The sequence below is a fragment of the Staurois parvus genome, unplaced genomic scaffold (genome assembly GCF_062004578.1).
Source record: "Staurois parvus isolate SC_StPar_1 unplaced genomic scaffold, SC_StPar_1.0 ptg000261l, whole genome shotgun sequence".
Lineage (NCBI taxonomy): Eukaryota > Metazoa > Chordata > Amphibia > Anura > Ranidae > Staurois > Staurois parvus.
Window position 1 is genome coordinate 4,573,099 of NW_028318057.1, and position 24,932 is coordinate 4,598,030.

At 40.6% G+C, this 24,932-nt stretch overlaps 1 protein-coding gene across 4 annotated transcripts in view; it reads left to right on the top strand.

Annotated features, from left to right (window-relative positions):
• Positions 1-24,932, top strand: part of AMPD2 (adenosine monophosphate deaminase 2) — a 154,829-nt gene that overhangs the window by 82,931 nt on the left and 46,966 nt on the right. For all 4 annotated transcript variants that reach the window (XM_089681190.1, XM_089681193.1, XM_089681192.1 and 1 more), the window contains 3 exons: positions 5,207-5,338; positions 21,627-21,790; positions 24,214-24,340. In XM_089681190.1, the coding sequence (XP_089537316.1) occupies positions 5,207-5,338; positions 21,627-21,790; positions 24,214-24,340 (423 nt within the window). The remainder of the gene's footprint in view (positions 1-5,206; positions 5,339-21,626; positions 21,791-24,213; positions 24,341-24,932) is intronic.

Genomic DNA, 24,932 nt, shown 5'->3' on the forward strand with positions numbered 1-24,932 from the left:
CTGCAAATCTTTGCTTTGTTCCTTATCTCCCATCCATGCTCCATGTCAGGAGAGAGAGAGAAACTGACTAAGAACGCTCCAAATTGTACCTGAATCACTGAACAGCTACCTTTTGAAATCACACTGAAACTGGCAGGAAAATCGCACTGTGTCTATGTGAACCTAGCCTTACTTATATGCCTTGCACTTTTTGTTTAAGCCCTGGTTCACACTGATGCGGTGCGGAATTCGCAGCGTTTTCTGTGTAAATTCTGCACCGCATCAGAATCGCACTCCGTTCATGCGAACCACTGCGGGTGTGTATGTTAAGTTAACAACACCCCGAAAGCGGTCCGCAAAACATGGTGCGATGTGCAGAATTGGATCGCATAGGTGTGAATACCCATGCGATCCCATTCTAGTGCGGACCCAAAAAAGGGTCCTGCACCTTTTTGGAGTGGGTGCAGTGCGGTGCGATTGTATGGCTCCAATCACACCGCACACAAATCGCATGTGATTTGAACAGGAATGCGGTACGGTTCCTGTGTGAATCACATGCGATATACTGCGCCGCATATATAAGAAGCCAAGGCTAAAGTCTTAAGAGCATTGTCAAATACCATTTTAGAAGAAAGGAGGATAGTAGTATATTGTAAATATTTATAGTTACCCAAAGGTAGGTAAATGTTTTTAGTTTATTTGTACTATGCATAATAACTTGTAATGTTTATATTAAGTTACCCTTACTCTGCTGCTCGTCATCAGAGCAAAGCAAAGGTTATTGAAACAGAACAGTCTCTGCTGTCTGCAGTTTATCTATTGTATTAATAATAAACTGTCAGCAATGATTAATCAGAACCACCAGACACCAGATATCTAGTTACTGCCTCAAAGACGTGTTGGTCTATTTACGGTATGTTTTCACCCCCGATTCTAACCAATAGATGTTTAAATGTTGGGTGAAAGTCATGGGAATCTTGGTTAAACACATTGATAATCTTTATCTTACACTTTACATTACAGTTGTCATTTTGAATGGGTCAGCACCTACAATTTCCCTCCATAAATAACACTTTAGAATTTCTTAAAGAACAGGACCCTTATTTTGAGTTAAAAAGAACCACAATAGTATATTACACAAAGGCAGAATTCTTGTAGGAGAATATTTGTTTTTTTCCCCCTGATTTATATCTGATGAATATATCCATATTGTGTTTTCGGCCCAGCAAACAGTGCACAGTGCAACTATAAAGCAAAATTAGATTTAAAAAGGTGAAATTGTAAGGATATCTACAGTATATCACAATGTCCTAGGGGCATCATCCCAAATTGTAAATCACTGCTAAAGAGGAAAAATAAGGACTATTATGCCCCCCTCTTCCCCAGGAGATTATTAACCAATAATAATCAGTAATATAAATAAAAAAAACCCAATAATAATTTATTTTCATAATACAATTTAAAAGTACAGCAACAAACAAATCTCTAATACACAATTTAAAATCAACAAGCTAAGTTGCCTCCAGTTTGCAGACCACGACAAGTGCCAGTGTTTCCAATAAGCAGACCATGACAAGTGCCAGTGTTTCCAATTTGCAGACCATGACAAGTGCCAGTTTTTCCAGTTTGCAGACCACGGCAACTGCCAGTTTGTTGTTCAGAGACAGAGCTAGTGTTTCTAGTTTGCTGATCAGAGTCAGGGCCAGTGTTTCCAGTTTGCTATTCACAGTCAGTGCCAGTTTTTCTGGAGTTGTTGTTTGCAGATAGTGCTCGTGTATGTTTTTTGCTGTGCTGCTCAATGTCAAACAATCATATTCAGATTTAGGGTATGAACCTATAGAAAACAACTGTAAATTAATGGCCACCTGTACCAGAGGATGAAAAGTTCCCTGCGAAAAGAGCCAAGCTTCTTAGCAAATATTTGGGGTATTTGTTTTCCAAAACATGGACAATTTGGGGTGTTTCTATTTTCCTGGCACCTTCGGGTCTACAAAAATGTGGTAGGAGTTCAAATGTGTATTTTTTTCCTCTTTGAAAGCCTGCTCCTTGCAAAAGAATAAATTCTTCAAAGAGTTACCATGGCTTTTTAGAAAATGGCATGTTTAATTTCCAAAATGTAGTCATTTTCATGTGTTTCTATATGTTCTGGCACTGAAAATATGATGTGTAATTTATGTCCTTTGAATGCCTGAAGATGCTCCTTGGATTCTTGGCTCTCCTATGCAGCCAGGCAGTTAAAAAGCCTCACATGTGTGGTACCCCATAATAAGGAGGAGTAGCAAAATGTGTTTTGTAGTGTATTTGTTAATATGCCTGTGTGTATATGTGCATAAGAAATGACATGTTTAACTAGTTGCCGACCGCAGATAGCCGAATGACGGCTGCACTGCGGCCGGCCAGTTCTGGGTGGACGTCATATGACGTCCTCCCAGAACACGCTCTCCTGCGCGCCCCAGGGGGCGCGCACCCGGCGATCTCCGTGATCACTGTGTCCTATGGACACAGCTGATCACGTGATGTGGTAAAAGGCCAATCACAGCGGCCTTTTACCACGTGATCAATGACACGCTGATCACCGGGAAATTCAATTGCCGGTCTCGGCTGCACTTTCCTCACGCTGTCAAATCGTGAGGAAAGTACTGCCGAGAACCGGCAGTTGTCAGAGCGAGGATCGGCACCGATCATCAGGGCACTAATGATCAGTGCCCTGATGATCGGTGCCCAGCAGTGCCACCCACAAGTTCCGCCCACCTGTGCCCAACAGTGCGCCCACTAGCTCCGCCCACCTGTGCCCAGCAGATCACCCACCTGTGCCCAGCAGTGCACCCACCTGTGCCCAGCAATGCACCCACCTGTGCCACTCTGCAGTGTCACACACCTGTGCCCAGAAGTGCCACCTACCTGTGCCCAGCAGTGCCACCCACCTGTGCCCACCCACCTGTGCCCACCAGTGCCACCCACCTGTGCCCACCCACCAGTGCTGCCCACCAGTGCCACCCACCAGTGCAGCCCAGCAGTGCTGCCAGTCAGTGCCACCAGTCAGTGCCCAGCGGTTGTGCCAGTCAGTGCCGCCAGTCAGTGCCCAGCAGTGATGCCAGTCAGTGCCGTCTATCAGTACCCATCATCAGTGTCACCTATCAGTGCCGCCTATCAGTGCTGCATATTAGTGCCGCCTATCCGTGACACCTCATTAGTACTGCCTATCAGTGCCCTTTAGTGCTGCCTATCAGTGCTGCCTATCAGTGCCCATCAGTGCTGCCTCATCAACGCACATCAGTGAAGGAGAAAAATTACCTGTTTGAAAAATTTTATAATAGAAACAAAGAAACTTTTTTTTTTTTCAAATTTTTTGCACTTTTTTTGTTTATAGCGCAAAAAGTAAAGCGCCCAGTGGCGATTAAATACCACCAAAAGAAAGCTCTATTTGTGAGAAAAAAATGATCAAAATTTCATATGGGTACAATGTTGCATGACCGCGCAATTGTCAATCAAAGTGCGGCAGCGCTGAAAGCTGAAAATTGGCCTGGTAAATAAGGGGGTATAAGTGCCTGGTAGGCAAGTGGTTAAATGACAACTGTGTTAAAACAAATAATTTTATTTTCTTTCCTCATTTTCCAAAACATTGTGGCAAAACAATTGTTCTTCAAAAAACTTATCGTGCCCTTAGTAAATACAATGGGATGACTACTTTCCAAAAGGATAATTTTGGAGGTGTTTGTAATTTTCTGGTATTTTAAGCCCTCAAGAAATGAAATGGGCAGTCAGAACATCAGGGTTCATTAATTTCAAATATATATAGCTTAGTTACTATAGACACTATAACTTTCACACTGTCTAAATAATATATGCTTAGTTTTTTTTGTACTTTTTTACCAAAGAAAAGTAGCAGAGTGCATTTTAACCTGCATATATGAAGAATGATTATTTGATTGATATGTTTTATAACAAAAAGTAAGGGAAACAGGTTTTCTTTCAAAATGTAAAGTCCTTTTTCTTTTTATGGTGAAAGAAAAAAAACCTAGTGGTTATTAAATACCACAGAACACTCCAGCTGTTTAAAATTAGGTAAAATTCATTTGGGTACAGAATTGCATGACTGAATAATTGTCACAAACTATCATGGAGAAAATTGAACAGTACATGTACAGTACACAAATGCAGTAGCTCAGATACCCAAAGGAAATAACTCTATAAAGAAGCAAAGAAAGGAATTAACAAAGCTAAATGTTCTGTTTCCATATAAAGCGTTGGAGGAACAAATAGCAGACATCACAAACTAATAGAGCAGTAAGTAAATACCTTGAAAAAGGTGACCCTACAAAAGGTGTCTTGTAGTTAAGCCTGGTATCCCACTCAGTTTGGTACGTGGGAAAGGAGTAATGAATAAGGTAATAAGATAAACCTGTTCCATGAGATAAATAGAATCAACCCTAGTGATAAATTCTAGTAAAGATTTGGTGACTTCTAGGTATACGCAATAGACTATGCACTGTGCAGCCCCCAGTATTGATGAAATCAGTTTATGATATACCTTTGGGGTAGAAGGGTGAGGAAGGTACAACAATTCTTGAGCTAAGGAAAGATCAAGAGTAATGCTGGTGAACTGACAAATACGATCCTGTACCCTACCCCAAGGGACCTGAACAAAGCAGCAGCTCAAAAAGATGTGCTTCAATGTGCCCTGTTTTTGGCATCCTCTAAAGTACCGTCCATCAACCCCTGGCTATATATTACGAAGCCTACTAGGGGTAAACTATCACTGTAACAATTTTAATACCACTTCTCAGATAGTCAAGGAGCAGGAACATTTTTCATAATAGTAAACATCAACTGCCATTGTTGGAATAAAGTTGTCCCATTATTCTGGTCCCAAGCAATCTTTATAGAATGTAGTAGTGGGTGGGACACGTTAATGTAGTTATAAATTTGAGAGATGAACCCCTATCCTCCAAATGGTCCAAAAACATGTCTTTGAATATTGTATAGGGATCAGAAGAATCCAAAGGGTGGATTGGCTTATGTTGGAGGTAGGTGGAATCCTGTATAGATCTGGTAAATTTAAGAAGATTAAATGAAATAAGTAACAAAGTCTTCTTCTTCCAAAGTAAGTAGAAACATCCATATAAGAAAATTGATCCGTTTGGTTGTCTTATAGTAAAAATATACTGTATTTTTAATAATATCTATATATTTGTTCTATCTGAAATGTATTTTTTTTCTTTAATAGGATAGAAATACTTTCCATCGCTTTGACAAGTTCAATGCCAAATATAACCCAGTAGGTGAATCTGTTCTTAGGGAAATCTTCATCAAGACAGATAACAAGGTGTCTGGAAAATATTTTGCTCACATCATCAAGGTAAGGATTCATAAAGATTCTGTATCAGTACAAGAGGGATTTGTATTTCTTTGTTATTCATTAAGGACAAAGGATTCAAAGACATTGGGTTGTATAGGAGGATTTGAACACTGGCAAACAAAAAACTAGTAACCAGCCTGGTATAATACCTCCCACTTCCAGCATCCCTAATTATTTTGCTATTCTCTACTGAGAAAAAAATAACTCCTTTTTACTAGCCATGTCTTCTTTTTTTCTCAAAAATTAGTTTTTTCCCTTTTTTTTTTGCCTTTTTGCCTTACAGTACATTCAGGTGATTGGACACTGCCCAACACTTTGATGGGACTGCCCCACTGTATCAATATAACCCAGCCCACTCCAGCTCTTTGCTTGTGTCTTTAGGTGGTGAACCCCTTTTGTTTGAGAAGATTTTTTTCTACTTTCACCAGTTTTCTTTTCCTCCTTCAGATCACAAAAAAAAGAGTGCATGTTTATAAGCTTGGAGTAATAATAAGATTTATGCAGGAATGTAGCAATAATTAGGGTAGACAGTAAATACTAAGATGGAATATATAATAGATGGAATACTAGGATATAAAGAGGTGACGTACACTCAATAGAACAATAATAGTTGCTTTGTATACCGGGAATCATGGCAATAAAGAGGAGAATATTTTAATGCATGATGACAGGGAATCCTTAGCCGCTGATGAAGTCTTGTAGAGACGGAAAGCACAAAGCAGAGCATTCCCTGGTGATGTCATCATGCTGGAAGGGAACTGGTACTCAGACACCGCTGAGAGGGAGAAGAATTCTGTGAGGCAGGCAGGTGAGTGTAGCTGTGGTTGTGCTGTTAGGATTGGTAATTGTGCAGAGGATTTACAAAAACGTGGAAATGTTTTTATTCACATAATGTTTTTAATCTATGGTTTATTATAAAGTCAAGATGGAGAGCACTAATTTTTATTTTTTTTGCGGATTTATTGAGGATAATGTATATGGAATCTGAGTTCTGGGTATAAGATACCTGGAAGTATTATGAACTCTGTGATACCACAGAACACCACTGCATTATAAAGTTTTTTCGGTTGGACACTTATGAATTATAACTTGTTGGACTATAGGAACACATCAAAATAAAAAATGTATAGAAAATCTGTGCTCAGGGGAACAAAATATACATCAACAGCTGACACTATGCCTTGATACCAAGCACAAACCAATATAACTATAGAAACAGTGCAGCAGGGAAAAGGGAAAATAAAATCAAATGTGTCTTATGAAGAACAAAAATGATACTTAAGTGTGAATATTATAAACTAAATGTGAAGTGTCAATATATATCATACATCTCACGAAGAGTAATGAGACATAACCTCATACCAAAAGTGCAATGTGAAAAATTGAGTGAATTATTAAGACATAATTAATGGTCTCTAAGTATAAAATAAATATAATGTAAGAAAAAAAATCATCAAAACAGTAAGGCTTGACTGCATATAAAAAGTGCAGTGTGCAAAAAGTTAATAAATAAATAATAAAGGATCAAAACAGGCTTAACCTCATATAAAAAGTTCAATGTGCATAAATTAATAAATAAGTATAAACCAAAAATGTTAACGACCACATATAATTAAATAATTGAAAGATAAGAGAGTCCATAGAAGGTATATTTCAGCTGTAACGTAAAGACCCACTAAAAGAGGCAAAAGTCCCACATGCTGTGATGGAAATTGAGCTTCCCAGATTATCAGTAGTGACACCTTCCACTCTCATGCAAGGCTTTCCAAATTATAATGTAACTCTAAGGGACAGAGTGGTCATAAGCGCTTTTTACAAGGTAAACACTCCCCGAGGAGATACAATCACTACAAATGCTCCTGTTACTCCAGACTGCCCAAAGGTATTGTAGCAAATAGCAAACATACAGCCAGAGCTACAATGGAATGGTTTAGTTTAGATCAAAGCATATTCATGTGTTAGAATGGCCCAGTCAAAGTTCAGACCTAAATCCAATTGAGAATCTGTGGCAAGACTTGAAAATTGCTTTTCACAGACGCTTTCCATCCAATCTGACAGAGCTTGAGCTATTTTGCAAAGAAGAATGGGCAAAATTTTCACTCTCTAGATGTGCAAAGCTTGTAGAGACATCCCCAAAAAGACTTGCAGCTGTAATTGCAGCAAAAGGTGGTTCTACAAAGTATTGACTCAGAGGGGCTGAATACAAATGCACACCACACTTTTCAGATACAGTATTTATTTGTAAAAAAGCTTGAAAACAATTAATCATTTTCCTTCCACTTATCCACACAATTATGTGCTGCTTTGTGTTAGTCTATCACATAAAATCCCAATAAAATGCAAATGATAGTGCCCCTTATAATTACAGTAGGGTAAAAATATCTGGAGGGATACATACAGAAGCTCTCTCTCTCTCCTCTCTCTCTCTCTCTCTCCCCCCTCTCTCTTTCTCTCTCTCTTATCTTAATATATTTGCTTTGTGTTTTTTTACCACTCATTTAACAACATCTAATATGTCTCATTGTGCTGTGAACAACTGCCAGCAGTGCAAGAATTCAGGGTGATGAACTGTGGACAGAAGGCAACAAAAGTTATTCCATTTTCTGTCAGCAGTTATCTACTTATGGCTGAAAGAACACATTTCCCTATCACCCAGCGAGGGACACAACTTAGTAGTAAGAAACCTAGGGTTTCCTCCTACAGGAGAATATTACATTAGGCACCTAGAAACGAAAGGCTAATCCCCTTCAGACTCTAACCCCACCCACCTGCTCAGTTTTGTTTATTGTCCCTTGGAAAATGGATGTCTCTTTCCTTCTGAAATATTTTTTTCTTACAGAAGGCAAAAAAATCACCCATTAGTACACCTCCTACACAAAATACTAAACAGTCCACACATTTGTGAAATTCCTTGCCATTGAAAAGAAAAGTCTAACTGAATTTTTAGAAAGTCTTCATTGAAATTCAAAAGATAACAGCAAAAGATATCCTTTCCTCTCTCTCTACAGTAAAAGGAAACTACAGGCCCCATCAACCTTTACGGATTGCAATTAATGTGGGTGGGTACACTAGACCTGTACATGTTGAATGTGTACTCACGCACATCAACTTAAATCACGCCCCCTCATTCTCCAGCCATACTGCTCAGCACCACACAGCAGGATAGTTAGGTGATAACCTTATAAATGTAAAACATTCATGTGCAAAATGTTTAGTTCAGGGGTAGGCAACCTTCAAGAGGTGGGTGCACTTTTATATTTATTTAAAAAAAAAAAAACAATTACTAACAAGCCGCGGCCAATGAACCAAAGCATTGTGGCCACAGCATGTGTACACCCCTGACTGCTTCCTCTACAGCTAAACGGGGGAGTAGTTGGGAGGTCGTAAAACTGTGGATCAGCCGAGGGGTTTTACTGCCCACCAACCACTAATGTAAACAAGCCCTTATGCACATACCACAAATTACCACCTAAATGACCCCTTCTGCTCAGTACATCTCACCCCACCCATATTCCTCATGATAGAGATCTCCCCTGACATCCTCCCTCCCAACTTACTCCCTCAATACAGGCTCCCTGTCCAGCACAGACCAACCAGCTTTCCAACACAGACCCCCCTCCAGCACAGCCATGCCTCCCACCCAGTACAGACTTCTCAGAACAGACTCCACTTCTGCCAGTTCAGATGCCTCAGTACAGAAACCCCCCTCATCTCCCCCCCCCCCCTTCAATACCAACCTCTCAGTACAGAGCCAGCCCTCCCAGTAGCTGCTGACTTTTATAAAATAGCCGCTCACCTATCCTATGATCCAGCAGTTTTCTCACTGCAGCTGGTTTTACCGGCTGTCCTGTGTCCTCGGCACCAGCACCTTAAGTGTGGGCACTCGGCTATGACAGCTTGCTGCTTCACACAGTCTTCTGAGACCTGCCATGTGTTCCAGAAGACTACGGGGGGGACTTCCACTTCCGATCAGTGGAAGTGGAAGCGGGTACCTGTCAAAATCCCTTCCACTCCCCCCCCTTCCCACACTTATAAGAGAGAGGGGGACGAGACTTTAAAGTGGAACTTCCCCTTTTGGGTAGAGCTCCGTTTTAAGTCTGTGTAGCAGCTCAGCTTCCTTTCCTGTTCTCCTCTGCTTATAGAGAGGACATCAAATCCCTTATCTCTCCCTGTGTGGATCAGCACAATTAATAGTAATGAGTGATGTGCATCTCCCTGCTGAGCTATCACAGTGCCTTCTGAATCCCCAGGGACATCCTTTACCCTAGCCTGCCTATGTTGTTTACAGTTCCAGGCTTGCTGTCAGCTGTCACTATTGGATAGGAGGAGGGGCACTCTGCTCCTGTGGGCAGTTCAGACTGGGAGTCTCAGACTGGTCCTCCCACTACAGCTAGCAGGAATTGCATCACTACTGCTGACATGGAAACTACAGGAGGGATGTGCCAAGACCAGTGGCTGGGGCAATGCAATCTTACAAACAGGAAGACACTGGGGATTAACCCCATGATTTAAAAAATGCACATGCTGTTTCTCAGAAACTACAAAGTCAAACAGGAGACAGACTCGATATTCTAGGAAAATAGGAAAGCAGCAATAAAACTATGTAAAGACATTTTTTGCCCAGAATTCTGCTTTAAATTTTAAGAGTTTTCTAATATCAACAGCCACTGGTAGATTCAGGCCACATATTGGAAATCCTGGAAGTCTCTCCAGTCAGTCAACAATCATAGATTTTCCTCTGTACATCCTGTAGAGAATAATTCTGTGTTCAAGGACCCAGTGGACAAAATGTTAGAGGCCCTCTTTAAGGCCCTTTTTTGTTTGCAGGCCCCACTTTGCAACCTGTGGTTGTTTCCATGGTGGTTTGGACTTGGCATATGGCCTGACACCGTAGTTCAATCTTAACTAATCCCTCCATTCATCATAAACTAGAGCTTATACCTGTAGCCTTATGTAACTGAGTGAGCTGCTTAATGGATACGCCTTGGAGATCTTCAGGATGAGCCTCCTCTCTGTCCATATGGGAAAGAATCTGTGGCTCAAATGCTGGTTAGCAGAACTTGTGCAAGAAACATCTCTAATGTCTGCCCTTTGAGATCAAAGATGATAAGGCTGCTCTAATCTTCAAGAAAAAGGAGGCTTGTGTTTCCATGAGTAGACCTTCTACTCCTGAGGCTAGGAAAACTTCCTCCGTCTCTCTCAGGCCTTCTACAACAGTGACTTTTATTGCATTATGGAGTTGATTTCCTCCATTTCCCTTTGTATACATAGATCTGAAGAAGGCATTTAATAAATTTGTCTTTTCTTGGTCCCCAGTCACCAACTCTAAGTTATCTTGTAAGGGGCCTACATATTCAGACCTGACCTTTTTACTTATAAAATATTTGAAGAATTTTTGGGGAGTTTGTCCTGCTCTCTTTTGTAACATGTTGCTAGTTTAGAATTTTTCATTTCCTTTACATATTTTGTTATATTCCTTTGCAACTTTTAAATGGTGATAGTGTTTAGTATTTTTTGCTATTTTTAAAATGCCCTTTTCTTACTATTGATAACTATTTCAACTTTGGACGTGAGCCACATAGGTCTTATTTTTAGCACTTCAACCCTTTTGTCGCCAGGCCCTACACTTTTAAACTCAGGTGGCCAGACCATTTTTGCAATGTTTCTATTGTTTTTTTATTTTTCCCTAACAGCTTTCAGAGTTGTAAAAGACCCGCCAAACCAAACATTTTCTGAAAACATAGAACCGGTAGAATAAAAAAAGGTGTTACTGGTTTTTCTAGGCACTGTGATATTTGTGCAAATGTTTATCAAAACAATAATTTTGCTAAAAATACACAAAAATTCTTATTCATGGACACAAACACACCGAAACGTAAAACATTCTTGCTAAATTCCTACTAAATATAAAAGCTAAAACTGTACTGAGTTAATAAATTACAAATATTTGTACATTTTAAGAGCCATTTTATATATATGCAGATTGGATATGGATTGAACCGCATTCAATCCGCATGACATGGGAAATAACATTGCTTCCTGTGGTAAATGTTCGCATACTTCCAGTGCACTGGCAGTGCAGATTCTGTGCAGATTGAAAAAGACTCTTGTCTTCCCAGAAGGGCCCATTCAACAGAAGCTGGTCTAAGGCCCTGTTTTTGTTGCACAGACAGGGCTACACACATATTGAAATTCAACCAGTTCCTGCTCAACCAGCTGAATTTTAATACATGTATGCCCAGCTTAAGTTTTGGAGAGCAGCTCTCAACCTTGCAAAATTTGCTCTGTTAAAATTGTTTTTATATTTTCAGTATATGCTTGTTGTTTACAGCTTAAAGTCCAACTACAGCAAAAAAGTTTTCCCTTTCAGTGGGGCTTTGCCCAAAATGGATGGGTTAAGTGCTCATTTTGATCAAGGGAGACGAACAAGCCTTATACTCACCTGATCCTCTGCTCCACCAGCAAATGGCCTGCATCCAGGATCCAGTGGTGGACTGTTCCTGGTGTTCTAATGTCCAGAGCAGGTCTATGGAGCCTGTTCTGGGCTTGATGATCCCCTATTACAGGTAAAACTCAAAAAATTAGAATATTGGGCAAAAGTTCTTTAATTTCAGTAATGCAACTAAAAGGTGAAACTAATATATGAGATAGACTTATTACATGCAAAGCAAGATAGTTCAAGCTGCGATTTGTCATAATTGTGACGATTATGGCTTACAGCTTATGAAAACCCCAAATCCACAATCTCAGAAAATTAGAATATTGTGAAAAGGTGCAGTATTCTAGGCTCAATCAGCTAATTAAGCCATAACACCTGCAAAGGGTACCTGAGCCTTTAAATGGTCTCTCAGTCTGGTTCAGTAGGAATCACAATCATGGGAAAGACTGCTGACCTGACAGTTGTGCAGAACACCATCATTGACACCCTCCATAAGGAGGGAAAGCCTCAAAAGTTAATTGCAAAAGAAGTTGGATGTTCCCAAAGTGCTGTATCAAAGCACATTAATAGAAAGTTATGTGGAAGGGAAATGTGTGGAAGAAAAAGGTGCACAAGCAGCAGGGATGACCACAGCCTGGAGAGGATTGTCAGGAAAAGGCCATTCAAAAGTGTTGGGGACTTTCACAAGGAGTGGACTGAGCCTGGAGTCAGTGCATCAAGAGCCACCACACACAGACGGATCCTGGACATGGCTTCAAATGTCGTATTCCTCTTGTCAAGCCACTCCTGAACAACAAACAACGTCAGAAGCGTCTTACCTGGGCTAAAGAAAAACAGACCTGGTCTGTTGCTCAGTGGTCCAAAGTCCTCTTTTCTGATGAGAGCAACTTTTGCATCTCATTTGGAAACCAAGGACCCAGAGTATGGAGGAAGAATGGAGAGGCACACACTGCAAGATGCTTGAAGACCAGTGTGAAGTTTCCACAGTCTGTGTTGATTTAGGGAGCCATGTCATCTGCTGGTGTTGGTCCACTGTGCTTCATTAAGTCCAGGGTCAACACAGCCATCTACCAGGAGATTTTGGAGCACTTCATGCTTCCTTCCGCAGACGAGCTTTATGGGGATGCTGACTTCATTTTCCAGCAGGACTTGGCACCTGCCCACACTGCCAAAAGCACCAAAACCTGGTTCAGTGACCGTGGGATTACTGTGCTTGATTGGCCAGCAAACTCTCCTGACCTGAACCCCATAGAGAATCTATGGGGCATTGTCAAGAGAAAAATGAGAGACATGAGATCGAAAAATGCAGAAGAGCTGAAGGCCACTATTGAAGCATCCTGGTCTTCCATAACACCTCAGCAGTGCCACAGGCTGATAGCTTCCATGCCACACCGCATTGAGGCAGTAATTGCTGCAAAAGGGGCCCAAACAAAGTACTGAGTACATATGCATGCTTATACTTTTCAGAGGTCCGATATTGTTCTATGTACAATCCTTGTTTTATTGATTGCATGTAATATTTTACTTTTCTGAGATTGTGGATTTGTGGTTTTCATGAGCTGTAAGCCATATTCATCACAATTATGACAAATCACGGCTTGAATTGTCTTGCTTTGCATGTAATGAGTCTATCTCATATATTAGTTTCACCTTTTAAGTTGCATTACTGAAATAAATGAACTTTTGCACGATATTCTCATTTTTCGAGTTTCACCTGTATATCACTGTTCCAACCCTTGCAGCCCTCTCTGTCTGTGTTAGGAGTTGAGTCTCCACCTCCTCATTAACACAGGGTGGCCTGTAATAAACTCCAATAATTAACTTTGAAGTACACACACCCATATGCAGCTCCAACAATAATGTTTCAGCATTATCACACTCTCTATCAACAAGGTCCTCTTTCACACTTGATAATTTCCCACATAGAGACAGACACCACCACCTTTTTGTTTTACCCCATCTCTGTAAAAGAGGGAACCTAGCCAGGAATAATAATAGCCCAATCATGTGAAGAGTGAAGCCAATTTTCAGCAATACCAATGATATCATAATTCTTTTCATGAACCAAAGTTTGCAATCTTCTTATTTTCCTTGACAAACGTTTGGCATTGGTGAACAAACTTTAATCTACTGTTGCATTTTGCACTTTAGTTTTGAATATCTGTTTTGTAGTGCAAATAGTACTATAATTGCCAATGGTTGTTTGCAACATGGGAAACTCCTTATCAACTGCTATAGCCCTCCCCCTATTTTCCCCCATTCCTCCCACCATTATTGTGTGACCCCTGTCTGACTTGTCTGTCCTGTTATATTTTAATTGTCCTTCCCCCCTGAATCCTAGTGTGGCTGGGTCTGTCACACCTAGTTTAACCTCCCTGGCAGTCTAATTATGGCAATATTTTTGAATGTCAAAGCGGTACATTGTTGTGCATGGAAATTTGTTGTTTTATATTGTAGACCTGTAATTCTTAGGAATAACTCACTTAAATCTGTCTAAACGAGTCTAGTAAACATCACGGGTAAGATAAAGTTTAAAACACAAAATCATAAATTATAATATAATAAATAATTATAAAAAATAATAATATAATAATAATACATTTAATTCAATAATGTAATCAAACCAAAAACACTGAAATTTGAAATAGAGCACCAAGTTCGCACATCACTGAACTCAGTCGCAGAATCGTCGCTGTCGTCACTTTCCGTGTCTGATGATGAATTTCACCACGAATCACTATTGCTCAATTCTGCAAGTGATTCTAATTCACTATCGCTGTTTTCTAGCTGGTCTAAAACCGCTTTTGACCTAAAGGAATGCTTTTTGGATGCCATGGTCGTTCTCAAGTTTCCAGGCAGAAAGAACGGTAAAAGTGCAGGCAGGGCACTGGACAAAGTACTAGGGACAAAATTTAGGTGAAATGGTTTGACACAGTAATGTAATCCTAACAGATTACAATGTATTGTGTGTATGTCATGTTTTTACTTTTTTGAATCTCCCGCCGGTTCCACCCCCCTGCGTCCTGACGCTCACAAGGAAGGGAACCCAGAAGACGAATGCTGGCATCAGCTAGAGGACACGGCCGGAGGACACAGAGGGAGGACATCGGGGGATCGCAGGACAAGGTAAGGATCGGGGGATCGCAGGACAAGCACTACAGTGTAATCCCGAGTGTGGCTCAGGGTTACTGCTTTTGGTACTGTAAATTAACCCCAAGTCACACTCGGGATTACCGCTAGAAAGGTTAAATACTCCTCCATCTTTGTGTAAACCTCTTTCCTAGCACAACAGACAACCTTCCAGTTTAACCTTGGGGATCTTTTTTCCTCAACTTGCAGCCTAGTTCTTTAAATTGATTTTTAGGATCTACCATCTTCCATGTATTCTATCATTAGTCTCAACTTAGACCAAGACAGCTGAGACATGCCCAGCCCCTCCCAGTGTCTACTTGGTCCATCACATGCCAGACCCTGCTGCCAGGAAGACAACAGACCATTTGGTTGAGGCGATCCTGGCTACAAATGATTCTGTCAGTCCTTCAGATTATAGAATTCTCAGTTACCGCTGCATTATATTTACTACCCATACCAGATGAGCTGCTCTACCAGCTGTTAGGGGTGGCCTTCCTTTTCTATGAGCCTCTACCACTGCTTCTAACTACAATAACCCATTTTTCTACCTGAACATTCTGATCTGCCTTTTCACCCTCAACATTAATTCCATTAACCACCTGTCTCCTTTAGAAGTTGTTGATTCCACTTCTGATTCTGAATATTTTCTAATTAGGGCTTCCAGAAGGGTAACCTGCTCACACTTGTCACAATGGCATTCATACTGGAGCTTTGCCTCCATTATTTTAATCATGCTGTTCACTGAGCACAACCTTCAACCTTGCTAGCAGTTATTATCCCAGTTACAATATTAATACTACTAAGTGGAAATGTAAGAAGTTACAGGTTCAAAAACATTTTGCCTAAGTTTGCTTGTTTTTAACTTCTGTTTTTTTAACTCTCCACTTGTTCATAGATCCCATACACCCCCTCCCCCCCCAGCACAGAACTCCCCCTCCTAGCACAAGTCCTCCCAAATCCTCTCTCCTAGCACAAATTCCCCCCAACCCACAGCACAAATCACACCCCATATCCCCTTCCAGCACAAAGCCCCCCATCCCCCCTCCCAGCACAACCCCCCCCAATCCCTCCTCCTGGCTCAAAGCCCCCAAACCTTCCTCCTAGCACATATCCCCCCCCCATTCCTTCTAGCAAATATCCCTCCACCCCCACCAAATTCACATTTCACTTCCCAACACAGATAGCTACCCATCACCCCTCCTCCACAGACTATTATTTCCCGCTCTATGTACAATTGCCTGTAAGCTGTAACCTTCCCCCTGCCCGCCTCCCTCTACTTACAGGGGAAAACCAGTACAAAGCCAAGAGGTGGTGCACTGTGCTGGGCTCTCTGGGCTCTCACCTCCTGTCAGAACAGCGCTGGTACAGCACATGAGACAGGATCGCTCTTAGATCGTATTGGACTGTACACACATACAGTTTGATTACCACCCCCTACCCACATTTCCTGCTGCCAGGAGATGAGCAGCTCTTGGAGGAGATAAGGGGCCATAATCAAATTTTGTGTACAGTACGATGCGATCTTAGAGCGATCCTGCCTCATGTGCTGTACCAGGGCTGTTCTGACGGGAGGTGAGAGCCCAGAGAGCACAACACAGCATACCTCCAGTGTATATTTATAAATGTACTTTCCCACAGCAACTAGTCCAACAGTTCTTTTCCAGAGAGATGCATTTATTCAGATAAAGATATTTGCAACAGATGACAGAAATCCAGCTGAATACTTGTAAATATTACAATGAACAACAGGCCAGAGAGTCCCATTTAAGATACTTCATACCAAGCATGGAGATACTACACTGTCCAGCATATGTCTAATCTATAATATGCACCTAGGTAGCTTCCATACATGCAATAATACAAGCTAAGATCTATACCTGTGCTTCCATATTAATGAAAGGAAGAAGCTCCTCATAAAGCAGAGGTACAGATAAGGCAGATGACAAGGTATTTAGAATATTCATGCTACCATCAAACTCAGAGGGCTCACTTTCTCCTGTCACAATTTAACCAAAAAGAAGCTTTCATAATATACACATTTTTCCCATTCAGTACAATGGCAAGCACTCTGATTGGCCACTTTTAGTAGCCCCTTTGATCTTCTGGGTGACGGGTAATGCCTTTTGGGCTTGGACAGTAGCAGTAGTTATAATTCTAACCAAAGTTGTCCAGATATTTCCTAAACTGCATTCTTTTACTATTAATTAGATAAACACGTTACCATTTGAAGAATGCTATTTACCTTTTCATGTTTATTAGATAGTAGATGTTGACCAAATCCTTTCAAGTCTGACTGATCTATCTGCAGTTAATCACCCTTGCAAGTTTGCAAATTACCTCCTTTGAAATGTAACACGTGGCCCCTGAGTGCCAAGATGATATTGCATAAAGTGAACATAGCAAAGAGTCCTTGGCTATTCATTTGTTGTGTAAAATACATCTAGCTCAGTCCTAGAATATACTACATACAGTATATATATATATATTACATATTACAATATTCTTACACAGCCCACCCCAGCACCCCTTTGATCCAGCCATGTCTGTGTCTCTCCCTCCAGCAGCTGAAAGCCCGTTTCTCCCCATCTCCCTCCCGCCAGCTTTCAGCTGCTGGAAGGAAACACAAACAGCATCATTCTGCAATTGCCCTCCCCATCCCACCAATGGTGGCCCTGCCTTCATGCAAAGAATGCATGAAAGTAAAACGTGAGCCTTTAAAACCACTTTGCTTTTCAGTTTACTGAAAATCATGTAATTCCTAAGAAATGAGAGTGTCTTATCAGCTAACTTCATTATCACTATCATTGGCTACAGTTAAGCCACTGCCTAATGTCTAATTTATAGAAATATCTAATTCACTGAATAAATGTTTGATATTTGCATTGATGCAACCCACTGCGGTGTTCTGTGTACTTAATTATCCTGAGCTCATGTTGGGGAGCTAGGGGATCAGCAAGAGTTCTTCTGTTCATCAATTTGGCAAAGATATAGACATTCTACACATCCATCTTATATAGTTTACATGCATATAAGTGTCTTCCATGCATGTGTATCCATATACCCTATATCCTAGCTTAGGTCATTCCTGTTTCATCTTCTCATTGATTCATAAGTTACTGACAGTCACTAACACTGTAGGGGTTTCTGATTGGCAGATGATTGCTTTGATTTTATAATAATTAAAATAATCAGATATACACATCTTTTAGTGGCAGTACACCTGTTTCCAATGTGTACAATCAGACAATGCTTTATGGCCCTGGAAACAGTCTTATCACAGGCCCAACTGGTCGGGAAATTTATCACAATAATGACCTAGCTAACATCACTAGCTGAGGTGTCTATAAATATCAGTTACAGAAGTCCATGTCATCATGTATTTCTATATACACCCTAAATATATTTGCAAACCTACTTCCAATCATACCAATACCAAATTATTACATATATGTTTTTTTTCTATTAACCTTTACCCCCTAACTCTCCTGTATATCTCATGTTCAGCCTGTCTCTGTGTAATCTCTGTTAATTTCTTCACCTTCCTTATCCTGCACAGGAACCCCTTCATCTCCATCTTCCTACTATACATGATCTGTAAATACAGTGGGGCAAAAAAGTATTTAGTCAGCCACCAATTGTGCAAGTTCTTCCACTTAAAAGATGAGAGAGGCCTGTAATTGGCATCATAGGTAGACCTCAACTATGAGAGACAAAATTAGAAAACAAATCCAGACAATCACATTGGCTGATTTGGAAAGAATTTATTTGCAAATTATGGTGGAAAATACGTATTTGGTCACCTACAAACAAGCAAGATTTCTGGCTCTCACAGACCTGTATCTTCTTCTTTAAGAGGCTCCTCTGTCCTGCATTCATTTACCTGTATCAATGGCACCTGTTTGAACTTGTTATCAGTATAAAAGACACCTGTCCACAACCTCAAACAGTCACACTCCAAACTCCAATATGGTGAAGACTAAAGAGCTGTCGAAGGACACCAGAAACAAAATTGTAGACCTGCACCAGGCTGGGAAGACTGAATCTGCAATAGGCAAGCAGCTTGGTGTGAACAAATCAACTGTGGGAGCAATAATTAGAAAGTGGAAGACATACAAGACCACTGATAATCTCCCTCGATCTGGGGCTCCACGCAAGATCTCACCCCGTGGGGTCAAAATGATCACAAGAACGGTGAGCAAAAATCCCAGGACCACACGGGGGACTTAGTGAATGACCTGCAGAGAGCTGGGACCAACGTAACAAAGGCTACCATCAGTAACACACTACGCCGCCAGGGACTCAGATCCTGCAGTGGTAGACGTGTCCCCCTGCTTAAGCCAGTACATGTCTGGGCCTGTCTGAAGTTTGCTAGAGAGCATTTGGATGATCCGGAAGAGGATTGGGAGAATGTCATATGGTCAGATGAAACCAAAATAGAACTGTTTGGTAGAAACACAACTCGTCGTGTTTGGAGGAGAGAGAATGCTGAGTTGCATCCAAAGAACACCATACCTACTGTGAAGCATGGGGATGGCAACATCATGCTTTGGGGCTGTTTCTCCGCAAAGGGACCAGGACGACTGATCCATGTACAGGACAGAATGAATGGGGCCATGTATCGTGAGATTTTGAGTGCAAACCTCCTTCCATCAGCAAGGGCATTGAGGAGGAAACATGACTGGGTCTTCCAACATGACAATGATCCCAAACATACCGCCCGGGCAACGAAGGAGTGGCTTCGTAAAAAGCATTTCAAGGTCCTGGAGTGGCCTAGCAAGTCTCCAGATCTCAACCCCATAGAAAACCTTTGGAGGGAGTTGAAAGTCCGTGTTGCCCAGCGACAGCCCCGAAACATCACTGCTCTAGAGGAGATCTGCATGGAGGAATGGGCCAACATACTAGCAACAGTGTGTGCCAACCTTGTGAAGACTTACAGGAAACGTTTGACCTCTGTCATTGCCAACAAAGGATATATAACAAAGTATTGAGATGAACTTTTGATATTGACCAAATACTTATTTTCCACCATAATTTGCAAATAAATTATTTCCAAATCAGCCAATGTGATTGTCAGGATTTGTTTTCTCATTTTGTCTCTCATAGTTGAGGTCTACCTATGATGCCAATTACAGGCCTCTCTCATCTTTTTAAGTGGGAGAACTTGCACAATTGGTGGCTGACTAAATACTTTTTTGCCCCACTGTAAACCCTTTCACTAGCCTGTCTCTATGTAATCTGTATAGAATCATTTCTTCACCTCCCTTATCCTGCACAGTAGCCCCTTCATCTTCCTCTACTGTATGTGATCTGTAAATAAACCCTTTCACCTCTTGTTCCCTCTCTGTATGACCCCATTGCTTTAATGATTTGCTGTATAATAATAATATCATGGAAGAAGATTGCTGTTCTCACTGCTCTGGTGTACTCACACTTAAAATAAGGTAAATTTAAAAAACGTGGTGCACTACCTCCTCATACATAAAACCATAAGCTTTGAAAATATAAAGTAACAGTCCAAAAAATGAATGTATAACAAAAATAAACGTCCAATCCAGAATATGTTGCATTATCATCCAGCAATTTTCAGCACCATGCTTGAATTGTGGCCCCACTCCCTGCTGTCCTTGGAACATTGACCTATAAATTATAATAGGCCAAACACACTTTATAAGGAATATGTGTCTTCAAATTTCTGGTCTGTGACGTGTTCCTTCCACATATTATGCCTCCATTGAACCTTTAGACTCCAGATCCGTGCAAAATAAAGCAAAAACAAACCATAGTGCAACACCATTTTATATAACTAAAAATTAAACATGCAACAGTATCCACTCACGTTAGACAAACATTATGTGACTACAAATTTTGGTGACCAATCATATGCATTACTCCACCGTGCCGACTATAATGTGATGTTTCCCATCACCAGGTAGGTGGACCACGCACTCAACTTCTTCCTTGACCCAACAGATAGGTCATACACGCTTGGGGATGATATCAAATTCTGCTTATCCACTGCCGATCCTAAGTAGCTACTTCATTAGTTCTGGCCTTTTAAGGGGACAAACGCCCGGATATCCAGTGGGATTAAGGTGTATATCATCAAAGATAAAAGGAATAGATCATAGTGCAACCCCATAAAATATGAACACTTTATTCAAGTAAAAAATGCACTCACAAAGGTAATGAATGAAAAACATATCATAGCCATCTATCAAAATGGTTCCTCACATCACTAGTGCCCGTTTGCGCATGACCAAAAGTGATGTCACTAGGTTCCGCCAGAAGCATTGCGTCACAGGTCATGTGACTTTTTCAGGATATTTTAAATGTTGGAATCTTTTACTTTATATAGTAAAACAATAAAAACCTGTTGGTTAATAATTACAAATGATTAAAAAATGCTTTGTCGGCCTCAAGAAGTTGTGTAAAGTTCATTTGGGTACAGGGTTGCATGCCTAAAAATGTGTCAGTCAAACTATTACAACACTGCAAACTGAACAATGACCTAGTACTGAAGGATTATTACAGGCTAGTACTCAAGTTGTTAAAAAAAAGTCATAAAGCTTTTGTTTTAAATACAGTAGAATTGCCCTGAAATGTTTCATAGGAATGCTTTCATAGGAACGTTCATTGATGAGGCCTGATATATTTTAAACCTTGTTTAATTTGGGTAGATATTTAGGATATTTTCTAAGGTTTTTTAGCTCTTTACAGGAAGTGATGTCTGACCTGGAGGAGAGCAAATATCAGAATGCAGAACTCCGCCTATCGATATATGGTCGATCTCGCAATGAATGGGACAGTTTAGCTCACTGGGCTGTCAGTCATAAAGTACACTCAAACAACGTTCGATGGCTTGTGCAAGTCCCGCGACTTTTGTGAGTAATTCATGCAAAATATAATTAGATTTTCTGTATTTATTCTTTATCCTTCTCATAAACCCTGCCTTGTAAACTGGTGCTCCCTGCTAAAATACCTTTATTAAAAGTGATTCCAAAGTAAAACATGACAATTTCCTAAATCTCTAGAGTTTACATAATCCCTCTGTGTTTTTGTGCATCTTACAAAATAGTATGTTTTGTTCCAATTTAATATTCTACCATTTCAAGTCCAAAGTCCCTGAGAAAAAAAAAGTTGGGAAAAGCAAAGCTAGTAAATATATATATATATATATATATATATATACACACACACACAGTATATATTGCAAATAAGCGGAATTCTGTATCAGTACAGTACATAGAAAATGATTCATAGATCATGGGTTTTATGTTGTTACCTTCAGGTGATTGGCACTGGCAAAAGAATTGCTGAGTCTGTCCCTATAAGACCCTGCCAACTCCGTAAGGCTCCATTTTTGTTATGATAGAGGAGGAAGGGACCTGTGTCTTGTACTGTACTCCAAAATATAGAATATACAGGTATGTCAAAATTCCCCTTATTTATATCTTATAGTATGAGGGAAGGATGAGCCTTGTTTCGGGAGGGAAGAAGCTCCATGAAAGAAAATGGAAAAAAGGGTCAAAATGGCCATCTGATTGGGTGGGAGCGGCAAGAGGAGCACCAAGGGGGATATTACAGAAAAAAATTAGAGAAAAGGGGGGGGGGCAGGTTCCTATGGAGACATGGCACAGCCATAGATGTCATACCTGACCCAAAAAAACCTTAAGGGGATTACTGAAGAAATGTGCCGGCTGGCAGGACATGGCAGGAAAAAGAAAGAGGTTTCAAGGGAAAACAAGAAACATCATATAGGAAAGGAATATACTGGTCTTCAGGCAATTCTGTCCCAGTGTGGAAAAGGAGTCCAAGGAAAGTGACCCCTGTTGATATACACAGACAAAAAAGGATGGATCTTATGAGGGTCCCTCGAGAAAGGAATCCCTTTATTTACAAGGATATCTAGGGATGACCACAAGGAGTCCCATTGAGTGGCAAAGAGGCTGCTCAAGACTGCTATGGGTTAGAGATAGGAAAAGGATATATAAGGCCAACTAGGATCTACAAGGTTCTCAATAAAATTCCAGAAGTATGGCCAAATCAAGGCATATATAGAATGAAGGGCGAGTAAGGAACCAAGGGTGACATTTTTATTAGATGACTAGGTGGTGCTCTTTTCCAAAAATTACCAAGCAAAAGAAACATCTTGTCCCCAGGTGGAGATTTAATAAAAGGGAGCCATCCAACGTAAGTATGGAATGTGCTAACAGAGAATATGCCAGTGGTAAGAATATTAAGAATAGCCTGCCCAGGGTGTCATAGGATAATGATGATGGCCGAGTACAGTAGGTAAGTGCCCGAAGCTACTGTGGACCATAGGTGGAGAGGAACAAGAACCACCCAAGAAATCACCAGAACAGGGGGATTTAAACATTTTGACATATACAAGGAGATCGGTTTGGGAGGATTACCTGTCTTTTCCTTGGGTGTCCAGAGGATGATTTAACTGTCCATTTTCCTTGATGTCACCAATAACATATCATAAAAGCGCAGATTGACCACTCTTAGCAGGGGGTCTCATATCTTCTGGTAAGCCTTGCATGCAAGTGGTTGGTGTCACATTGGCTATCTTTGGAAGTCTTCTGATCTCATCATGGCATTTAGGGACTGTTCTGCTTTGATCTCACCATATATTTCACTTATGGACATTTTGAGATTAATTATTTTTCATGTTTTTATCATGATTTCTGTTTGAAATGTTTAAAACATTAAAGCGCTGCACTTTATTTGAACACTGTTTATGAGCTGCCTGGTATCAAGGTACGGTGTCCAGCTGCTACATATTGGTATCTATTTCTCTTAGTGCAAATTTTGGGTTATATTTAGGCCTTTACTGTAAAGCTGTAAGACAGTGTGTTACGTCAGGCACTTGACAGGAATCAAATTTTTTGCATGAGCTTGGTTGTAATAGGCTCTCTTTAGGCTGGCATTAGCACTATGGACAGTGAGGCTTAACACTGTGTAGCAATTCCTACTGGCAGCAGTGCACTTGTGTCTGCATTCAGAGACCATAAGACCATTAGCAGTTTGCAAATTATGAAAATCCTTTCATGTCCTAACAAAAATCATGTTCCTGTAAATTTCCTTGCATATGATTGGGTATTCTTTGCAAAGTGAATTTACACCTAGCTTCACCTCATTCACATAGGTAGGTGAAAATTCACTTTGCAAAGTAAACATGCTCTATTCCCTTAGCAAATCAACCCTAATTGATTGTAATGAGTTATTCTCTTTTAACCTGTTTTCAGAATTGTGTTTTATTACTATTTGACATTACTTTTTCATTTTACTCTCCATTCAGTGATGTGTTTCGGAGTAAAAAGCAGATTAATAATTTCCAGGAGATTTTGGAGAACATTTTCCTGCCTCTTTTTGAAGTCACTGTGAATCCTGCTAGTCATCCAGAATTGTACCTGTTTTTAGAACATGTGAGTCATATGAATCCTTAGACTTGCCACACAACTTCTCTGCTCATTAGGTTTATAGATTTTCGGTGTTTGTTTACTGCTGCGTGTGTATAAATTAATATATTACTTGCAAATTTAAGTGCAATGTGTCTGAAATCAATATTATTATTGAAACATTTGAACTAAGCAGCAAATATCAAGTTACAAATCTAGGGTCTTATGCCCGGTGCACACAGTAAGTTTTTTTTTTGTTCTGCCCAGCAAGCAATGTGATGTTAGTACAGCAATCTCCCCACTGTGCTAATGTGTTCTAACAAGGGGACTGCCCCCCCGCCAGAACACACTGGAAAGCATTCTCAGCCATTGGCTGCAAGCGATGATTGGATGCTGATCAGCTGCTGGTTTTCCAGCATGCTCGTTTGATAGAAGCCAGTTGTAAGATCAACTTTTGTCAGACAAGGATGTGTACACACTGGCCGAATGAAGGCCAGTCTCTACTATACCAGCTGATTTTGGCTGATATTTGGCCCGTCAGGAGAACATTCTCTCTGCTGAAGGCCTGCACTATATTAAAACTCAAGAGTGACAGTGCTTCCATTGCACCAGAGCAGGA